Genomic DNA, 20135 nt, shown 5'->3' with positions numbered 1-20135 from the left:
GCTCTCAATTTATATGTACATATCTTGGAGTTTATAAGAATAAAACTCTAGACTAGACTTTAAATGAGGTCCAGCAGTTATAACGTAGATACCTGTTTCCATCCTGTTTTGTATATTGATAGAAAACTGTTTTCTTTTCTCTCATTCTATATGAAGCGAACTGAAGTGTGGACTCTAATGACCAAAGCAAGCCTTCACTATACGTAAAGAAACAATTTAATTACTTTTGGCATTCAATAAAGACAACAGATTGGCCGGCTGTGTGTTCAGAAGTCCAAAAATAAAAAGCATTATTGTGATGTATATCAACACTTACACATTAACAGCTACTGTAGATGTTGGAAGTGCAAGACAGACTGTGTACTTGAATTTTAGGGATATTTCAGGATTAAAAACACGTAAACAGCTTAAGGTTGGTGGGGCTACTCTGCTTACTCCCAGATGAATTTCAGAGACATATCACCGAGTCTCTCCTGCAGGAGTTGATCCACTCTTTGACTCTGAGCGGCAGTAAAGGTGTTCTTCCAGTCACCGATCTTACCTGTAATTTAAAAATTAAAAAGAATACCAGACCTGATACCTTTTTCCATGATTCTGCAAACAAGCTGCAGTTATGTTGAGTTACCTTTGCGCATGAAATCTCCCTGCACCTTATCTTGTGGCAGAAACTCGTAGTTGGCTTTGGAATCTTTCTTCATGTTCTTAAATGTAGCTTTTTCCACAACTTGCTCAATGGCTGCTTCACTCAGGTTTTTCCCCAAGAAAGTGCAGATCTTAGTTACTGCCGCCTTCAGGTCCTAAAAGAGAAACAGAAGGTCAATAGAGTAAAAGTTTAAACGCTGACAAAGAATTTATTTCTATATTTTCAAGTGAGTGTGGCCCTTTTGAATTCATAGTATTAAATGGATTAGAAATGCATCACTTCCCCGCACCATTTTTCAGTCCAAGCAACACAAAAATGCTGAACAACCACAGAGAAAGCCACATCTTACCAAAATCATGTCCTCATAGGTGAGGAAGAGGATGTTGTACTGGTCTCTCTTTGAATGCCACTCCCTGATGTGGTCAAACCAGGATGATGCTAAAACTGTATGATAGATAGATATATTATTTATCCCCGAAAGAGGGTTAGGTTTGGGTTAAAACAGGGGTTTGGGTTAGCAGCAATACACAAATTAACCACACAGTACAAAGAATAGTGCAAAAACAAATTTCAAACATAAGCAGTGGTGGAGAAAGTATTTAGATCGTTTACATGATCAGATGGTTATCTTTTAAAATGTATCAAGACTGGAGTCTCTGGAGGTTCTTTACCGTTGCCTGTCAGATACTTCTGAAGGAAGTCCTCAAAGCTCTTGGGAGTCTCCAGGTCATCGCAGACATTACTGAAGTGGTAATAGGAGATGATGTTGTCCTTTGGATTACGCATCACGTAGATAATCTGACAAAAAAAACTAAAATTAACCAGCCAACCAATACATACCATTCTCTAATCGATGCCAAACTCCACACAAAGTAAGTAAAGATTTTAGTATGTAAAGCTTTTTGAGTTTTCCTCGTAGGATTGGACTTCCATAACATACTGACCTTTCCCTTCTTGTCCTTCAGTCCCGGAGGCATTAGAGCCGGGGTGAGGTGAGAGGTGAGGAGCCGTGGAGAGGGTCGTAGAGTGTAATCTTGTCGAACTTCCCTGTACTCCAGCCACGGCATATGCTCCAAATTGTTTGGATATTCATGCAGACCCCCCTCTAACTCATAGATGGAGATGATGATCTGTTGAGTCCATATAGTGCCTGTGTGTGTGTGTGTGTGTGTGTGGGGGGGTTGGGGGGTTAAGTTATGAGACATCATGTATGATCAGTAAATCTGTTCCCAGCTATGGACAAAACCTTTAATGCAAATAATGTGATACAGAAAACTTTGTCTCACTCACCTGACTTTGGATAAGTGACGAGGAATACGTCACTATCTCGAATTTCAAAGCTCTGGAGTGAATCGATGTGTTCTGGAGTTGTGACCTTGACTGGAAAGTTGTAGTTTTTATACCTGCAGATATGGTCTGTGATCTGCTCCATGTTACTTCTGAATCACACAGAACTATGAAAGAAATGTTCACGACCAGAGTTGGACAGGACACGGGTAGCTGGACTCTGGACTTTGAGTTGTGTATGTTGGCTTCTTCATGAATCCTATATCTGAAATAATAGGTACAGCTGGGTACACACTGCCACCAACAGTAAGCCTGAAATATAACAGTTTTTCCCAATGGTCTAAAAACTCCTCTGGAGTCTGTCTAGTAATATAACTTTAGGGATGCCAAAAAGCACAGAGTCTCAAAACTCATTTGCATGCTTTGCATTGCAAATACTATTAATGTACTATGTTGTTACTTCACTTGAATGTTCCAGCTTCACTGTGCAGAATAATGTCATGAGCAGAGACACAAGAAGGATGTTTTCACTTTCATCTGCTGATGGAGGAATGTTTTTCTTGCTTCCCCTTAGTTTAAGCGTGGGCCTATAAGCTTAATTCTTGTCACAACAAAACTAGTTGGGAGGCCAACGGTGGTTTAAAAAGCAACTCACACAAGTGTGACCCAGTGCACATGCACAGAAATCAGCATCATGGATTTGGGCTTTTTTTCTTTTTTTGACATATTTATTTCTTTTTAAATTTATCATAGCATTTTCAAAAAAATAAATCACAAATGTAGCAGCAGAAATGAGACAAAAACCAATAAAGACATTTTAACTATTATCTGAAAAAAGAACAATGAGTAGATAATTATATATACAGTATGTTATATATATATATATATATATATATATATATATATATATATATATATATATATATATATATATATATATATAAAACATATAGAAAAAGCACCTTAAAAGCACCTTAAAAACATTTTTCTAATACAAAATAATCAGAGTATTGTGCTCTGCTCTTATTTATAAGACACTGATTATAGTAAATCACACTGATTGAATAATTGGAAATGGCATTTCTAGTGTTAAGTAGTAATTTTATCATTCACTTAAAATTATTCTTAATACGATGTAATACTGAATGATACATATAATGCATTACATATAGACTTAAATGATGTTTGATGCTGATCAATGATTTACAGTTTGAATCTTAATACATTGACATGAATTGGTTAGCATAAAGGCACATGAATGAAGTAGGCTAATTGTTTCTGTTCACTGAGCACTACTGTATTACACAATTTGTTTCTCTTTAATTTTTGTTCTTTCATCCACTTAATCAAAATGAATTTCCATTTCTGTTTTTCTTTCTTTCTTCATCTCCTTCTCTGGATAAAATGGGGTCTCCAGGATAGCTTTGTTTTCCTCTGATGTCAGCCGACCTTCACACAGGAAGTCATGGATCTTCTGCCATGAGTCCAACTCTGAGCGCCAAAGTGCAGTTCTGGCTCTGATGAACTGAGAGACTTCAGATTTGCTGCCTTTGGCCAGACTGATGCTGTCCTTACAGATGAAGAAGATATCCATGCCGAGGAAAAGAGCATTGAGCCCGATGAGCCCGGCCCTGGCTGACTTGGAGAGAGCAAGAGGTCCTTTGACTGCTGCCTGTCCGATATCTGGGATATCTGCTGCCACTCTGGGCACATTACGTAAGGCTTTTACTTCCTGCACTGCCACTTTGCCAGCACTTGCAATCAGCTCTTCACTTTTTAACATCTTTACAGCAGAGGCAGCATCAACAATAGAATCAATGCTGTTTACAATAGCACCAGCTTTACCAAGCATCTTGCCAACTCCCACAACCACATCTATCTGGCTTGTTTCCTCTTTGATCTCGACCTTCAGACAATCCTGCAGATCCTGCATATCCTTCATGAAGCTCTGGAAGACTTCACTGGCTTTCTTCTGTTGTGTAACGTTTACTCCAATCTCTGTGGCAGTGGTGACAGCACTGTTGACTCCGCTGGTAATTCCCAGCCCTACCCCAGTCATTGTCAGCACTAAAGACGCTCCAGCTGTTACAGGAATTAATGCCAAACCAATGATGGAAAGCACACCTCCAACTGCCCCCACTGAGCTGCCAGCCACACTGGAGATCCTTGCCCCCGTGTTCATCCTGTCGAGCTGAACAGCATTCTCCTCCAGGTCTTTTAGGAACTGCAGCATCCGGGGCTGTCGCTCGCTGAACATATCGATGAAGCCAGAACACGGCTCGTCCTGATACAAGAACACCGTACGGAAGCTCTGGTTCATCCTGATGAAGAGAAAATCGATTTTGAAAATTCAATATGAAAATATTATATTTGGGATCTGTTTTGTTATTGCAAGAAGCAATATAATCCACATAAAAGTGAAATAAGCAGCAATATTTGATTAAATAAATTACAAAATATACTAAGGTATTAACCCCTGCTGGACAAGACCCATAACCTAAGGTGCTGTATTCACTATCAAAAAGTTCCTTATAGAAATCATTAATTTGAGTTATAAATAATAGTATAATTTTGCCTCTAATTTCCTTTAGTTGCACTAAAAAACAGCCATGGTACTGTGTCCCAACTTTGTATTTTCCTGTTTTATTTTGTTATGTATTTTTGTTGGTTTGTTTGAATCTTTTTTTATAGCCTATGTATATGTATTAGCTTTGTTGGAAGGAGCCTGAGATCTTACATATACATTGCCAACGACTGCTTCTTTGTATTGTTGTGCATATGACAATAAATAACTTGACTGCTAGTAGCTCTGTGAGGCTATACTTAAGCACGGCAGCTCTTTGAGCCAATTGCTAACGTCAGCACGCTAACATGCTCACAATGACAATGCTTACCTGCTGATGGCAGGCAGGTATAATGTTAACCATGTTCATCATCTTAGTTTAGAGTGTTAGCATGCTAAGGTTGGCTAATTAGCTCTAGACATACAATACATCTGAGGTTGATGGGAATGTTATTGGTTTTTTGCAGGAATTTGGTCTTAAATCAAAATATTGGAAAAATGTTATGTTTGACCTCTTGGTGGCGGTAGAAAAAAGCTCAGAGGATCATCAAAGTCTTTAGCATTTCTCCTCTGGGGAACAAGTTGTGCACATGTTGTGCCGACCCATGCCGTAAACAAGAAATCAAGCTAATAACTGTTTTTGCTACATGTCTACATTTACATTACATTCATTAATAACATCTAGCATCTGTGTTGACATGACATTTGGAGCCAAAATACATACGTGGCTAAATGATACCTGATTTCATCGAGCTGATTAATGTGATGAAGCATCCTTTGTATGTCATCTTCAGACAAATCCACATCGAGGTCCACCAGAGAGTCATCGTTCATCTCCAGGTAAAAGTCACTTAAGGAGCTATGAAAGAAACCGTTAGTAAATAAAATTGGTTATTTTGCTAAATGTGCCTTTCATTTTGAAGAAATGTGCGTTTACCTTTTCTCTAACTTCTCACAGATTTTCTGGGTGGTCTTTATGTATTTGTCCAGCTGATATGCCAGCACTTCCACATTCTGAAGTTTGGGAAGGAAGAAGTTGCTTGCATCTCTTTTAAACTCGAGGAGATGAGGGCAGATTATCTGTGCAGCAGAGACGACAACCTGAACATGTTCAGGACTGATCCCTTCTGGCAGATGTAACACCTGGTTCTCCTCCATGAACACATGAAGTGAGGTGACCGAAAGATTCTCCACAGCATCCAGGAAGCAGTTGAGCTTCTCCAGGCCTCTCAGAGTGTCCTTCAGCACAGCAGCCAGCTCCGTCTCCAGCTCTGCACGCCTGCTGTCTGCAGTCACCTGGGTCACCTTGCTCTTCATATATTCCCAAAAGGCCTTACCTTTGTTCTTTGACTGTCTAACATGGCCGATGCTTAGGTCGATGTTGTCAGCCCTGTCTTTGATGTCCCTCATCATTTCCAACTCTGTCTCCCTCCCAAGCATCCATTTGGGGTTCTTGTCACAGAATTCTCTCACTGTGTCGATGTAGATGAGGGTATCTGCGGTGTAGCAGCACAAGGCCTCCTGGAGTTCCTTTCTGTAACAAAACATCATCCAGTTTGTGAGATTTCAAAACAAGTTGTTGTGGTGGAGTTGGTCTCACATTACAAAACCCTAGGTTTGTTCTGTGACAGTTTGGGACAGAGATCTGGCAGTAACCACTAAATAAAACCTAGCAAAGGCCTCTGGCCTATTGGGTCCTCGGGCCAAAGTGGAAAGTCACAGAGCTCAGTTGAAAGTTTAGATGTCTTCTTTGTTTGTTTGCTTGCTTTACCCCTAAACCTTATAAACATCTCTTATTATCAAGTATCTGACAACCAAATCCAGATATTGTTTATATTACAGCTTCACAGAATACTGAGGTTACACTGATATTTAAATAAAGCACAATAGCATTAGTGAAGTTTAAAACAGCCGAGGAGCAATGCAAAATGACTACAAAGTGACACAACAACTAAAACCTACTACAAAGAGACACAATGAGAAATTTAGGAATTGTAGGATAATCAACAGGTTGGAAAAGAAGGAAAAAATATGTATACTTTGGATATTTTAATTCATGTCTTCATATGTTCCTGTGACCTTTTTTACTTATGAAATATGTATTTTGAGGGCTACGAAGTTATTCAGATAAAACAGGAAAAAAAGTCATAATGCATAGACATTAACAACCATTAACATTGCTTTGTTTTATGGGTCACAAGCCAAAAATTAAATCACTGCTCTTCATAATTCAGGGTGTGTGTGAGTGTTTTTTGTAGCATTTACACGATTTGGCCCGAAGATGTGACCAGAGCACAAATGGTTTATCAATGGGTTTAAGGTTTAAGGTAGCGGTAGGACCCATGTGGCTCTTTAGCCCCTCTCCAGTGGCTCCCTGTGGCTTTGACAAACAATCATATGGAAATTGATAGCGGTTATTCTATTATTTTAGTTTTCATTTATTGTTGTTGTAGGCCTAATGTGATTCTTACATCACCATTTAGGCTACATAACAAATGTAGGTAAAATTGGTAGGATCAAACATTATAAGATAATGAGGTCAAGGTTTCAGAAAACTTCATTCTTTTGCCATATTTAGGCGGTGTTCTACATATTCTTTGGGAACAATAATGTGCAGTATTTTATATTTGATAGGTCTGTGAAGGTTCATAGTACGTTATCCAAGGAAGGTTACATTCAGGGGCACCTGGACTTAGTCAAGGTTCTTGAAGACGCATTTCATGAACTAAGGGAGTCCCTCAAATGAGAGAGGAAACGTCTTCAAAAACCTTCAAATCAGTTGCCCTTGAATTTATTAACCTTCCTTGGATTATATTATATCCTATTTAATATAAAAAAGACAATCTGCACTGTTAAATCCACTTAAATGTAAGATATGTTGAACATTTTCATGACATAATGTGTATTGGGGTTTCAGGCATTCAAAGATCTGTCTGCTAATAGTAGCCCAGACTACTTATTTGACCATAGTTGACACTTTGCTGTCACTACAGACTTTCTCTCATTTCTGTGCAAAAGCAGCTCAACTATTTAAACTCTTTACCTTGCAGCGGACATGTTTCTCTTCTCGGTTCGTTGTTTCAGTTCCTTATTGTGGCCTCACCTTATTATATACTCGTGTTGACTGAATCTGCTAAAATCCCTTACTGAGACTGTTGAAGAATTTTGTTGCCAGTACGTCGACAGCTCACTGTTTGGTTTCGTTTTCCTTTCTCCACATCAGCAGGCTGAACCACCACACCTTGTCTGCAGGCACGGCGCCAGGATTCCAGTTTTGGATGGGCCAGACCAATTGTGGGTGGGCCTTAAATTAAAAACGTTATCAAATTCTGTTTAACCTAATAAATGACTGACTAATATACTTTTATAATATATGTGCTCACATAATAAAGATTGTAATAGCTTGATGCTCTAAATATGTTGTTGCATTGTAAAAAGTTTCGGTGCAAAGGACGAATCTATCCACGATCGCTCTCCTTGGTTCTGACCAAAAGAAGAGCGCTTTGGACTCTCCATTACGCACCATACCTGGCTGCGCTATAGCGCATCTCTCCTAACCTAAGGCCTATCGACTGTAAAGGTGGTCAGGAATCTAATATTTCCCCAAAACATAGTTTAGTTCTGCTCGTATAACATGAGGCCGAATATTTCACAATTCTGTTTAATTGTTTTAAGTTTTCAACAATATACAGATCAACAACACTGCCCGACAGTTTCAATCGATACTCGGCCACAGAACTTGTTCATTGACAACGTCATCTGTCATGTAAAACAAGACTCAAGTTCTACCGAGACAAACTGTTACTTTAGTGTGATAAATGTTATAAACATGTTTTATAAAAAGAAAGAAATCAAATTAACAAGCCCTAAAGCATCATTGACCATAACAAGAGACAAGAAGGAAAAACAACTTGACAACAGCAACAAGCTGTTATAGAAATAGAATTGCGCCTGCAGCTCTGAGTTATGAATCGATTATTTTAATCCATATATCTCGTATAACAACATAATACAACACAGACAGAGTAGCCTTCACATACTTTACTGTTATCCTCTGGCGGTCCTACCCAATTAAACTCCCTAAAGCAGAAGAAGCGACTGGATACTTTAGCATGGTTGAGTTGTGGGATAATCCACGGAAGACAGATCCACAGGGTTATATCATCCACTCGCGAGGCAGAGGCAAAGGCACTATAGCACCGGCGATGGTCGCGCTAGCCGCGCTAACAGCGCTAGCCGTGCTAGCATCCTGGGCTGGCAGAGAAGATGTGCTCGGTGTTGTGGATCTCAGCTCTCCTTCATCTCCTGGTTGCAGCGATGACTCTGAGACCGTTCGTGCACGTTTAAGGTACCTAAACAACGACTGTTGCAACATTGTCCTTTACTGGAAATGATTTTCACTCTCAGATCACTGGGAGCTAGCCTAGCATACCGACAAGCTACATCCGATCCGAACCTCACTGTCTGCTGAACTTGCGCAGAAACATAAAAATAGACATGACCAGCTTTTTTAAAATTGTTTTTAGCACAAATTATGAGATTATTTGCTGATTTTTAATAATTATTCACCAAATTATAATATTAAAAGTTTTTTTGTTTTTTTTTTGAAGAAAAGTTTTGGGTGGGCCTGTTGAAAAGTGGGTGGGCCTATAACGCCGTGCCTGTAGGCGGATGATTTTTTTATTTAGGAGCCTGATTCTGAAACTGTTTTTGATAGCAACCATATAGCACTTGGTCGAGCTGATTTCCTGATGCTGCCTTTGTGTCCTGTCGGAAATATACACGTTAGGCCTACCAGATGATAGGACCCAAATATTAAAGTGACTGTGCTACAACCGTAAAACACTTATACTTGGGTATTTCCTTTAAATGCTAAATTAGACTTCTACTTCCATTCTATTCAGAGGAAAATATTCTACTTTTCACACTGCTACATTTATTTGACAACTATGATTAATAGCATACTCTGCAGTTTCGATATAGGCTACAAAACCTGCAATCATTTCATAAAAAGAGACATTGCAACAGATGAATAACCCCACACCACAGTAAATAAACTAGTTGATCTAGCTGTAGGCTACCTTTTAAAATATGTCAGTGTAGCATGTTGTGTTAATACAGTATGAAGGACACAGAGGCATGTTCTATGGAAAATATTAACATTTATTGTGTTTACGGAAATGTTCCTCTCTAATTACAAAATACACAGATGGTCCATTTCACTGAAGAGTGAAGTGAATTATAGACTCTCATAAAAAATAAATTCTTATTTAGCTAATACACAAAACAGACATCTGTGCATGTTGTCAAAATGTATACCTGTTTTTTTTACAAAATGCATAGCCCTCTCAATTTGATTTCTTTGTTACCTCCGTGGAAAGTACAAGCTCAGGCCCAGAGCTGCTGAGGACAATGGAGAATTGTAGAAAGGCAGGGGCAGATAAAGTGCATGAGACAAGAAGACCAGTCACAAGACAAGTAAAATGGGGGCCAGAGCCTTCAGCTACCAGGCTCCACTCCTGTGGAACCAGCTCCCAGTCTGGGTCCGGGGAGCAGACACTGTCACCACATGTAAGAATAAACTGAAAACCATCCTCTTTGATAAAGCTTATAGTTAGGGAGGAGGAGTTGCAGCGTCCGCCTAACCCAGCCCACCTGCTTCTCTTCATAGTCGTCAGAATAATAATATAACAAAAGTAGAGGGAGGCAGGCCAGTACAGCCCGATCCAGCAGGGGAGAGTTCCAAGCCCGAACAGGCTCCTCTCCTTAAACTGCCTGTCTCTCTTAGTTATGCTCTTAGTTATGCTTTTATAGTTTTAGACTGCCGGGGGACTTCCTTCTTTCCTTTGACTGCTCTCTCCTCTCACTCTCTCCTATCACTGTGATGTCTGTGCCAAGATCCTCCATGCTGCGGATGGCGTCTGATAAGTACAAACTGAGAGACACAAGTTTTTAAATGGCAAATAAAGAAATACTGTGTGTGTGTGTGTGTGTGTGTGTGTGTGTGTGTGTGTGTGTGTGTGTGTGTGTGTGTGTGATCTTAAATCCATCTCACCCCTTCTAGCCAGGTTTAGGCACCTTGCTATTGAATGTGCGCATGGCCCATGCTTGAATCTGGGAGGTGCCTTCTTGTCGGCAGGAAATACAACAGCTGTGTCTGACATTTTGATTAGTTACTGCAAAAGAAGTAAGAACAAAAATACATGAGATGCAACTGTCAGTTCTTCTAAACCTTTCCTTTTCCCACTGCTTTGTATTAAATTCAATTTAAAGATTCATATATTGCCGTGCACTGTAACTTCTATTTAATTTTGTTTTTACTTTTTTGAAATACCATGTGTCTTTTTATATTTCCTTTTGATTATTTCATATCTCGTCTTAATGCCTTTTAAGTCTTATATACAGCACTTTGGATGGCCTTGTTTAAAGAAATAGAGAAAGGCCTTGAGCAGTAGCAAATAAAACCACATATAGACTTTCCTCTGGAATTCATGTCTTACCATCAACCAATAACCTCCCCAGGTGTGTTTACTGGTCAAATAAGTTAAACCAGGAGATGCATCAACTGTATGATCAGATAAATTTGTTCCCATAGAGGGTTAGGTTTGGAAAATAGGGGTTTGGGATAGCAGCAATACACAAAAACCTGCAAAAATGCAAATAATGTGATCAGATGGATCTTTTAAAAAAGACTTTCTTTCTCTGTCACCTGAGTCCTCTTTGGATAGGTGAGACATTACTGAAGTGGTAATAGGAGATGATGTTGTCCTTACGATTACGCATCAGATAATCTGACAAAAAAAACTAAAATTAACCAGCCAACCAATACATACCATTCTCTTCAAAGCTCTGGATTTTAGAATGAAGCTTTTTGAGTTTTCCTCGTAGGATTGGACTTCCAAAACATACTGACCTTTCCCTTCTTGTTCAGGAGGCATTAGAGCCGGGGTGACCTTGACTGGAAAGTTGCCCGGCATATGCTCCAAATTGTTTTTTTATACCCCCCTGCAGATATGGTCTGTTGATCATATGCTCCATGTTGTGTGGTCTGAATCACACAGAACTATGCAAATAAAAGAAAACTTTGTTCACCTGACTTTGGATAAGTGACGAGGAACCAGCTCTGGAGTGAGTTGGACTGGGACACGGGAACTATGAAAGAAATGTTCACGACCAGAGTTGGACAGGACACGGGTAGCTGGACTCTGGACTTTGAGTTGTGTATGTTGGCTTCTTCATGAATCCTATATCTGAAATAATAGGTACAGCTGGGTACACACTGCCACCAACAGTAAGCCTGAAATATAACAGTTTTTCCCAATGGTCTAAAAACTCCTCTGGAGTCTGTCTAGTAATATAACTTTAGGGATGCCAAAAAGCACAGAGTCTCAAAACTCATTTGCATGCTTTGCATTGCAAATACTATTAATGTACTATGTTGTTACTTCACTTGAATGTTCCAGCTTCACTGTGCAGAATAATGTCATGAGCAGAGACACAAGAAGGATGTTTTCACTTTCATCTGCTGATGGAGGAATGTTTTTCTTGCTTCCCCTTAGTTTAAGCGTGGGCCTATAAGCTTAATTCTTGTCACAACAAAACTAGTTGGGAGGCCAACGGTGGTTTAAAAAGCAACTCACACAAGTGTGACCCAGTGCACATGCACAGAAATCAGCATCATGGATTTGGGCTTTTTTTCTTTTTTTGACATATTTATTTCTTTTTAAATTTATCATAGCATTTTCCAAAAAATAAATCACAAATGTAGCAGCAGAAATGAGACAAAAACCAATAAAGACATTTTATCTATTATCTGAAAAAAGAACAATGAGTAGATAATTATATATACAGTATGTTTTTTATATATATATATATATATATATATATATATATATATATATATATATATATATATATATATATATATATATATATATATATATATATATATATATATATATATATATATATATATATATATATATATATATATATATAACATATAGAAAAAGCACCTTAAAAACATTTTTCTAATACAAAATAATCAGAGTATTGTGCTCTGCTCTTATTTATAAGACACTGATTATGGTAAATCACACTGATTGAATAATTGGAAATGGCATTTCTAGTGTTAAGTAGTAATTTTATCATTCACTTAAAATTATTCTTAATACGATGTATTACTGAATGATACATATAATGCATTACATATAGACTTAAATTATGTTTGATGCTGATCAATGATTTACAGTTTGAATCTTAATACATTGACATGAATTGGTTAGCATAAAGGCACATGAATGAAGTAGGCTAATTGTTTCTGTTCACTGAGCACTACTGTATTACACAATTTGTTTCGCTTTAATTTTTGTTTTTTCATCCACTTCATCAAAATGAATTTCCATTTCTGTTTTTCTTTCTTTCTTCATCTCCTTCTCTGGATAAAATGGGGTCTCCAGGATAGCTTTGTTTTCCTCTGATGTCAGCCGACCTTCACACAGGAAGTCATGGATCTTCTGCCATGAGTCCAACTCTGAGTGCCAAAGTGCAGTTCTGGCTCTGATGAACTGAGAGACTTCAGATTTGCTGCCTTTGGCCAGACTGATGCTGTCCTTACAGATGAAGAAGATATCCATGCCGAGGAAAAGAGCATTGAGCCCGATGAGCCCGGCCCTGGCTGACTTGGAGAGAGCAAGAGGTCCTTTGACTGCTGCCTGTCCGATATCTGGGATATCTGCTGCCACCCTGGGCACATTACGTAAGGCTTTTACATCCTGCACTGCCACTTTGCCAGCACTTGCAATCAGCTCTTCACTTTTTAACATCTTTACAGCAGAGGCAGCATCAACAATAGAATCAATGCCGTTTCCAATAGCACCAGCTTTACCAAGCATCTTGCCAACTCCCACAACCACATCTATCTGGCTTGTTTCCTCTTTGATCTCAACCTTCAGACAATCCTGCAGATCCTGCATATCCTTCATGAAGCTCTGGAAGACTTCACTGGCTTTCTTCTGTTGTGTAACGTTTACTCCAATCTCTGTGGCAGTGGTGACAGCACCGTTGACTCCGCTGGTAATTCCCAGCCCTACCCCAGTCATTGTCAGCACTAAAGACGCTCCAGCTGTTACAGGAATTAATGCCAAACCAATGATGGAAAGCACACCTCCAACTGCCCCCACTGAGCTGCCAGCCACACTGGAGATCCTTGCCCCCGTGTTCATCCTGTCGAGCTGAACAGCATTCTCCTCCAGGTCTTTTAGGAACTGCAGCATCCGGGGCTGTCGCTCGCTGAACATATCGATGAAGTCAGAACACGGCTCGTCCTGATACAAGAACACCGTACGGAAGCTCCGGTTCATCCTGATGAAGAGAAAATCAAGAATCAATAAAGAATAAATAGGATTGCACATCTCATAGGTTAGAATGTTACTTTAAAATTCAATATGAAAATATTATATTTGGGATCTGTTTTGTTATTGCAAGAAAAAATATAATCAACATAAAAGTGAAATAAGCAGCAATATTTGATTAAATAAATTACAAAATATACTAAAGGTATTAACCCCTGCTGGACAAGATCCATAACCTAAGGTGCTGTATTCACTATCAAAAAGTTCCTTATAGAAATCTTTAATTTGAGTTATGAATAATAGTATAATTTTGCCTCTAATTTCCTTTAGTTGTGCTAAAAAACCGCCATGGTACTGTGTCCCTAGCTCCTCTTCAACTTTGTATTTTCCGGTTTTATTTTGTTATGCATTTTTGTTGGTTTGTTTGAATCTTTTTTTATAGCCTATGTATATGTATTAGCTTTGTTGGAAGGAGCCTGAGATCTTACATATACATTGCCAACGACTGCTTCTTTGTATTGTTGTGCATATGACAATAAATAACTTGACTGCTAGTAGCTCTGTGAGGCTATACTTAAGCACGGCAGCTCTTTGAGCCAATTGCTAACGTCAGCACGCTAACATGCTCACAATGACAATGCTTACCTGCTGATGGCAGGCAGGTATAATGTTAACCATGTTCATCATCTTAGTTTAGAGTGTTAGCATGCTAAGGTTGGCTAATTAGCTCTAGACATACAATACATCTGAGGTTGATGGGAATGTTATTGGTTTTTGCAGGAATTTGGTCATAAATCAAAGTATTGGACACATTTTATGTTGTACCTCTTGGTGGTGGTAGAAAAAAGCTCAGAGGATCCCCAAAGTCAAGCGTTTCTCCTCTGGGGAACAAGTTGTGCACATGTATTTGTATTTTTGTATTTGTATTTATTATAAGGATCCCCATTAGCTGACGCCTAGACGACCAGCTAGTCTTCCTGGGGTCCAAAACAACATTCAGACAAACAACATTTAAACAACATTTAAACAAAGAAAATATATACAACAATATCGGCTTAGAAAACTAGATAACAAGAAGAAAAATTACAATTAAAATAAAATAAAAACAATAACAAACAGAATAAAGAAATATCTTGAAAACAAAGTTATATATTACAATATATTACATGGCTAACATTAAGGTAGATCACATTAAAATAGACAAAAATCAAACATTTTTTCTCCACACAATCAGAAACGTCATGATAAGTAATTTAAATGAAGATAAGATTTGACTTTCTTTTTAAAATATACCTTTCCTGTAATAAAACAAATGTTACTTGGAATTTTATTCCACACAGAACTTGCTCTATAAATGAAAGTTATTTTCAAGTTATTAGATTTTGGCAAAGGTAAAATCATCTGCCCCTTACTGGCTCCTCTTGTTAAATAGGTATGGATATCTGAACTGTAAGTTATGCTATCAAAAATAAATGATGGTGTCTGAGTTTGAATAACTCAAAAGTGCAACAAAGTAAGCATATTGACGTCTTTTATCAACACTCAACCATTTAAGACATTCATGCATTTTAACAACATTGGACCTAGAATTGCACTTCAGAACAAGTCTGACAGCTTTGTTTTGTGATACTTGAAGTTTTCTAAATAGGGTTTTTGAAGCAGATGACCAGATTACTGAGGAATAATCCAAGTGGCAGAGAACTAAAGAGCAAACAATTTGCCTTAGTAAAAAAAGAGGGTAGAAATGGTGAGCATTTCCTTGTGATGGCAACTGCTCTGCCCATCTTAGTAACTATATAGTCAATGTGATCTGACCATGACAATGCACTATCAAGCCGTAGTCCTAGAAGCTTAACTTTATTTACTTGTTTTATAGATTTGCCTGCAACTACAAGATTCAATTCAGGCCCATGTGCTAATTTATGTTTAGAGCCAAATATCATACAGACTGTTTTTAATGCATTAGCACAATTTAGTTTGATATTATCCAATTAAGTACGATGTTGAGCTCACTAGATAAAACCTGATTAAGCTCATAACATGTGGATGCGCCATAATGGAGGGTAAAATCATCTGCATACATTGTAACATTTGCTTTCCCAATAGCAAGAGGCAGATCATTGGTGAAAACTGCAAAAAGAAGAGGCCCAAGGCCACTCCCCTGTGGAACACCACAGTCTAACGCCTTGCTATTTGAAAAAGTGCCATTGTAATATACTCTCTGTGATCTACCGGACAGGTAACTTTTAAACCACAAAATAGCTGAGTGTTTAAAACCATAACAAATAAGTTTACAGATTAAGAGATCATGATCAATCACATCAAAAGCAGCACTTAAATCTAACATAACTGTGCCCACAAGCATTGACCGATCAATTACTGTAAGCCAGCTATCAGACATTTGTAACATAGCGGTACCAGTAGAGTGACCAGCTCTATATGCATGTTGGAACATAGATGTTAAACCATTTATAGAAAGATAATCTTGAATTTGCACGGACACAATTTTTTCTGAAAGTTTACTAAGTACAGGCAAGATACTGATAGGCCTGCTGTTTGGACCATTAAAAGTTGACTTTTTGTCTTTTGGAATAGGAAAAATCTTTTCTTCTTTCCATAATGTTGGACAAACACTGCTGATCAAGCTTCTATTAAAAATATGACAGGCAGATTTGGATGCAAATATTTTCAACAATTTACAGTCTAGGTGGGTCAATACCTGCAGACTTATCATCTTCCAGCACGTTCAACAATCTCTCTACTTCATCAACATTAATCTCATGAAATTCAAAAGCACAATTTTTACCCCTCATGAAACAATTTCTTATAAGCTCTTCTGAGTTGTATTTAACAGTAGTGTCCATGTTTTCTCTGAGCTTAGAGGTCTTGTTAATAAAATAATCATTAAATACACTTCTCTAGTTTCCTCTGTAGCCCTATCCAACATGGCACATAAGCAGTCAAAATTCTGTATTGTAGAGCTTGGAGCCCTGTAACAACAGCCAATCAAAATAGGCTTCAAGTGCGGCAGTTGCACCTGAAGCCATATAGCCTCACTGTTGGTTAAGATCATAGTGTTTTTTTTACTGGAAAGTGGTCACGTATATAAATTGCCACCCCTCCACCGAACCTATTTCTATCCTTCCTATATACAGAAAAGCCGTCCAGAGCCACATCTGAATCATCAAATGAACAGTCCAAATGAGTCTCTGAAACAGCCAAAACATCGACCTTATTAGACTGCAAAAAGAGGAACAATTCATACGTTTTATTTCTAAGGCTGCAGATGTTAATTTGTGCCAATACTAAGCCTTTAGGTAATTTGTCAGTAGACATGTTCAGATGATTTTGTGTAACAGGCAACTATAATCAATAGGTAGCCTACATATGGACTACCTTTATGATCTGCTTGGTCCGTCTGTGGGCTTATCTTGGTCTTTTCTTTGGAAGGCAGGGCAGACAATTAGTTTATCGTACCGCAGAAACGCAACATCTCCTCGCTCCCTATGTGCCGACCCATGCCGTAAACAAGATAACAAGCTACATGTCTACATTTACATTACATTCATTAATAACATCTAGCATCTGTGTTGACATGACATTTGGAGCCAAAATACATACATGGCTAAATGATACCTGATTTCATCGAGCTGATTAATGTGATGAAGCATCCTTTGCATGTCATCTTCAGACAAATCCACATCAAGGTCCACCAGAGAGTCATCGTTCATCTCCAGGTAAAAGTCACTTAAGGAGCTATGAAAAAAAGTTAGTTAATAAAACATCTTTATTTTTCAAAATGTGCCTTTCATTTTGAAGAAATGTGCGTTTACCTTTTCTCTAACTTCTCACAGATTTTCTGGGTGGTCTTTATGTATTTGTCCAGCTGATATGCCAGCACTTCCACATTCTGAAGTTTGGGAAGGAAGAAGTTGCTTGCATCTCTTTTAAACTCAAGGAGATGAGGGCAGATTATCCGTGCAGCAGAGATGACAACCTGAACATGTTCAGGACTGATCCCTTCTGGCAGATGTAACACCTGGTTCTCCTCCATGAACACATGAAGTGAGGTGACCGAAAGATTCTCCACAGCATCCAGGAAGCAGTTGAGCTTCTCCAGGCCTCTCAGAGTGTCCTTCAGCACAGCAGCCAGCTCCGTCTCCAGCTCTGCACGCCTGCTGTCTGCAGTCACCTGGGTCACCTTGCTCTTCATATATTCCCAAAAGGCCTTACCTTTGTTCTTTGACTGTCTAACATGGCCGATGCTTAGGTCGATGTTGTCAGCCCTGTCTTTGATGTCCCTCATCATTTCCAACTCTGTCTCCCTCCCAAGCATCCATTTGGGGTTCTTGTCACAGAATTCTCTCACTGTGTCGATGTAGATGAGGGTATCTGCGGTGTAGCAGCACAAGGCCTCCTGGAGTTCCTTTCTGTAACAAAACATCATCCAGTTTGTGAGATTTCAAAACAAATTGTTGTGGTGGAGTTGGTCTCACATTACAAAACCCTAGGTTTGTTCTGTGACAGTTTGGGACAGAGATCTGGCAGTAACCACTAAATAAAACCTAGCAAAGGCTCTTGGCCTATTGCGTCCCCGGGCCAAAGGCTTCTGTTTGAAATGATTGTAAAAAAGGTCCCATGACATGGTGCTCTTTGGATGCTAATGTTAAAAAACCTCATGATGTGACATTTTCATGCCATGAGACCTTTAACATTTCTTGGTGGAAAGTATCGAGCTCAGTTGAAAGTTTAGATGTCTTCTTTGTTTGTTTGCTTTAACCCTAAACCTTATAAACATCTCTATCTTAGACTTTACTCTTATCAACTATCTGACAACCAAATCCATTTGCTTGTTGTAATATTTAAATAAAGCACAATAGCATTAGTAAAGTTTAAAACAGCTGAGGAGCAATGCAAAATGACTACAAAGTGACACAACAACTAAAACCTACTACAAAGAGACACAATGAGAAATTTAGGAGTTGTAGGATAATCAACAGGTTGGAAAAGAAGGAAAAAATATGTATACTTTGGATATTTTAATTCATGTCTTCATATGTTCCTGTGATCTTTTTTTTTTTACTCGTGAAATATGTATTTTGAGGGCTACAAAGTTATTCAGATGAAACAGGAAAAAAGTCATAATCCATAGACAACAACCATTAACATTGCTTTGTTTTATGGGTCACAAGCCAAACATTAAACCACTGCTCTTCATAATTCAGGGTGTGTGTGAGTGTTTTTTGTAGCATTTACACGATTTGGCCCAAAGATGTGACCAGAGCACAAAAGGTTTATTGATGGGTTTAAGGTTTAAGGTTTAAGGTAGCGGTAGGACCCATGTGGCTCTTTAGCCCCTCTCCAGTGGCTCCCTGTGGCTTTGACAAAGAATCATATGGAAATTAATAGCGGTTATTCTATTATTTTAGTTTTCATTTATTATTGTTGTAGGCCTAACATGATTCTTACATCCCCATTTAGGCTACATAACAAATGTAGGTAAAATTGGTAGGATCAAACATTATAAGATAATGAGGTCAAGGTTTCAGAAAACTTCATTCTTTTCCCATCTTTGGGCGGTGTTCTACATATTCTTTGGGAACAATAATGTGCAGTATTTTATATTTGATAGGTCTGTGAAGGTTCATGGTAGGCTATCCAAGGAAGGTTACATTCAGGGGCACCTGGACTTAGTCAAGGTTCTTGAAGACGCATTTCATGAACTGAGGATGAGATGAGAGACGAAACGTCTTCTAAAACCTTCAAATCAGTTGCCCTTGAATTTATTAACCTTCCTTGGATTATATTTTAAACTGTGAAATAATTTTACATTGATGATATAGCCTACAATGGTTGACAAACCGAAAGCTAAGCATTGCTTCTATTTGTTGCCTTAATATGATACAATATGGATTTCTACATTCCTATTTAATACTAATAGTAGCCCAGCCTACTTATTTGACCTTAGTTGACACTTTGCTGTCACTACAGACTTTCTCTCATTTCTGTGCAAAAGCAGCTCAACTATTTAAACTCTTTACCTTGCAGCGGACATGTTTCTCCTCTCGGTTTGTTGTTTCAGTTCCTTATTGTGGCCTCACCGTATTACCTGTGTGGTTTTAAAATAAAAATAGATCAAAATTGGACATCTGATCGTTCTATCGCTCGCTCGCAACTCATGTGTTGACTGAATCTGCTAAAATCCCTTACTGAAGAATTTTGTTGCCAAAACGTCGACAGCTCACTGTTTGGTTTCGTTTTCCTTTCTCCACATCAGCAGGCTGAGCCT

At 38.5% G+C, this 20135-nt stretch overlaps 3 protein-coding genes across 5 annotated transcripts; all 3 read right to left on the bottom strand.

Moving 5' to 3' along the window:
- Positions 1-199: 199 nt before the first annotated feature.
- LOC114569107 (amine sulfotransferase-like) lies at positions 200-2156 on the bottom strand. Its single transcript, XM_028598941.1, has 6 exons — positions 1934-2156; positions 1588-1793; positions 1315-1441; positions 993-1087; positions 626-797; positions 200-541 (listed from the first exon to the last, which is right to left on the bottom strand). The coding sequence occupies exons 1-6, from the start codon at positions 2073-2075 to the stop codon at positions 432-434; spliced, it is 852 nt and encodes a 283-aa protein (XP_028454742.1). The 5' UTR covers positions 2076-2156; the 3' UTR covers positions 200-431.
- A 739-nt stretch (positions 2157-2895) lies between these two features.
- On the bottom strand, positions 2896-7784 carry LOC114569750 (uncharacterized). 3 transcript variants are annotated; one of them, XM_028599796.1, is made up of 4 exons: positions 7537-7784; positions 5431-6027; positions 5218-5352; positions 2896-4251 (listed from the first exon to the last, which is right to left on the bottom strand). In XM_028599796.1, the coding sequence occupies exons 1-4, from the start codon at positions 7548-7550 to the stop codon at positions 3273-3275; spliced, it is 1725 nt and encodes a 574-aa protein (XP_028455597.1). In that variant the 5' UTR covers positions 7551-7784; the 3' UTR covers positions 2896-3272. The 3 variants fall into 3 exon arrangements, with proteins under 3 accessions (XP_028455597.1, XP_028455598.1, XP_028455599.1); XM_028599797.1 differs by having other exon boundaries at positions 5233-5352; XM_028599798.1 differs by having other exon boundaries at positions 7597-7784.
- Positions 7785-12510: 4726 nt separating this feature from the next.
- On the bottom strand, positions 12511-20134 carry LOC114569332 (uncharacterized). Its single transcript, XM_028599157.1, has 5 exons — positions 20057-20134; positions 19888-19955; positions 17680-18276; positions 17483-17602; positions 12511-13856 (listed from the first exon to the last, which is right to left on the bottom strand). The coding sequence occupies exons 2-5, from the start codon at positions 19899-19901 to the stop codon at positions 12836-12838; spliced, it is 1752 nt and encodes a 583-aa protein (XP_028454958.1). The 5' UTR covers positions 19902-19955; positions 20057-20134; the 3' UTR covers positions 12511-12835.
- Between the last annotated feature and the right edge of the window lies 1 nt (position 20135).

Source organism: Perca flavescens, chromosome 15 (assembly GCF_004354835.1).
Source record: "Perca flavescens isolate YP-PL-M2 chromosome 15, PFLA_1.0, whole genome shotgun sequence".
Classification (NCBI taxonomy): Eukaryota; Metazoa; Chordata; class Actinopteri; order Perciformes; family Percidae; genus Perca; species Perca flavescens.
The sequence above is the reverse complement of the archived record's forward strand: the minus strand, read 5'-3'. Positions and strand labels throughout refer to the sequence as shown.

What these genes read in the sequence shown, in the direction of transcription:
- LOC114569107 (XM_028598941.1), bottom strand. Translation starts at nt 2,075, where the DNA reads ATGGAGCAGATCACAGACCATATCTGCAGGTATAAAAACTACAACTTT. An exon ending in TGAAGGACAAGAAGGGAAAG is followed by an intron (nt 1,442 to 1,587) that starts GTCAGTATGTTA and finishes TTTTTTTGTCAG; the next exon opens with ATTATCTACGTGATGCGTAA. An exon ending in CCTATGAGGACATGATTTTG is followed by an intron (nt 798 to 992) that starts GTAAGATGTGGC and finishes TTTCTCTTTTAG; the next exon opens with GACCTGAAGGCGGCAGTAAC.
- LOC114569750 (XM_028599796.1), bottom strand. An exon ending in TGTGAGAAGTTAGAGAAAAG is followed by an intron (nt 5,353 to 5,430) that starts GTAAACGCACAT and finishes TTTCTTTCATAG; the next exon opens with CTCCTTAAGTGACTTTTACC. An exon ending in ATCAGGTATCATTTAGCCAC is followed by an intron (nt 4,252 to 5,217) that starts GTATGTATTTTG and finishes TCTCTTCATCAG; the next exon opens with GATGAACCAGAGCTTCCGTA.
- LOC114569332 (XM_028599157.1), bottom strand. An exon ending in TGTGAGAAGTTAGAGAAAAG is followed by an intron (nt 17,603 to 17,679) that starts GTAAACGCACAT and finishes TTTTTTTCATAG; the next exon opens with CTCCTTAAGTGACTTTTACC. An exon ending in AATCAGCTCGATGAAATCAG is followed by an intron (nt 13,857 to 17,482) that starts GTATCATTTAGC and finishes TCTCTTCATCAG; the next exon opens with GATGAACCGGAGCTTCCGTA.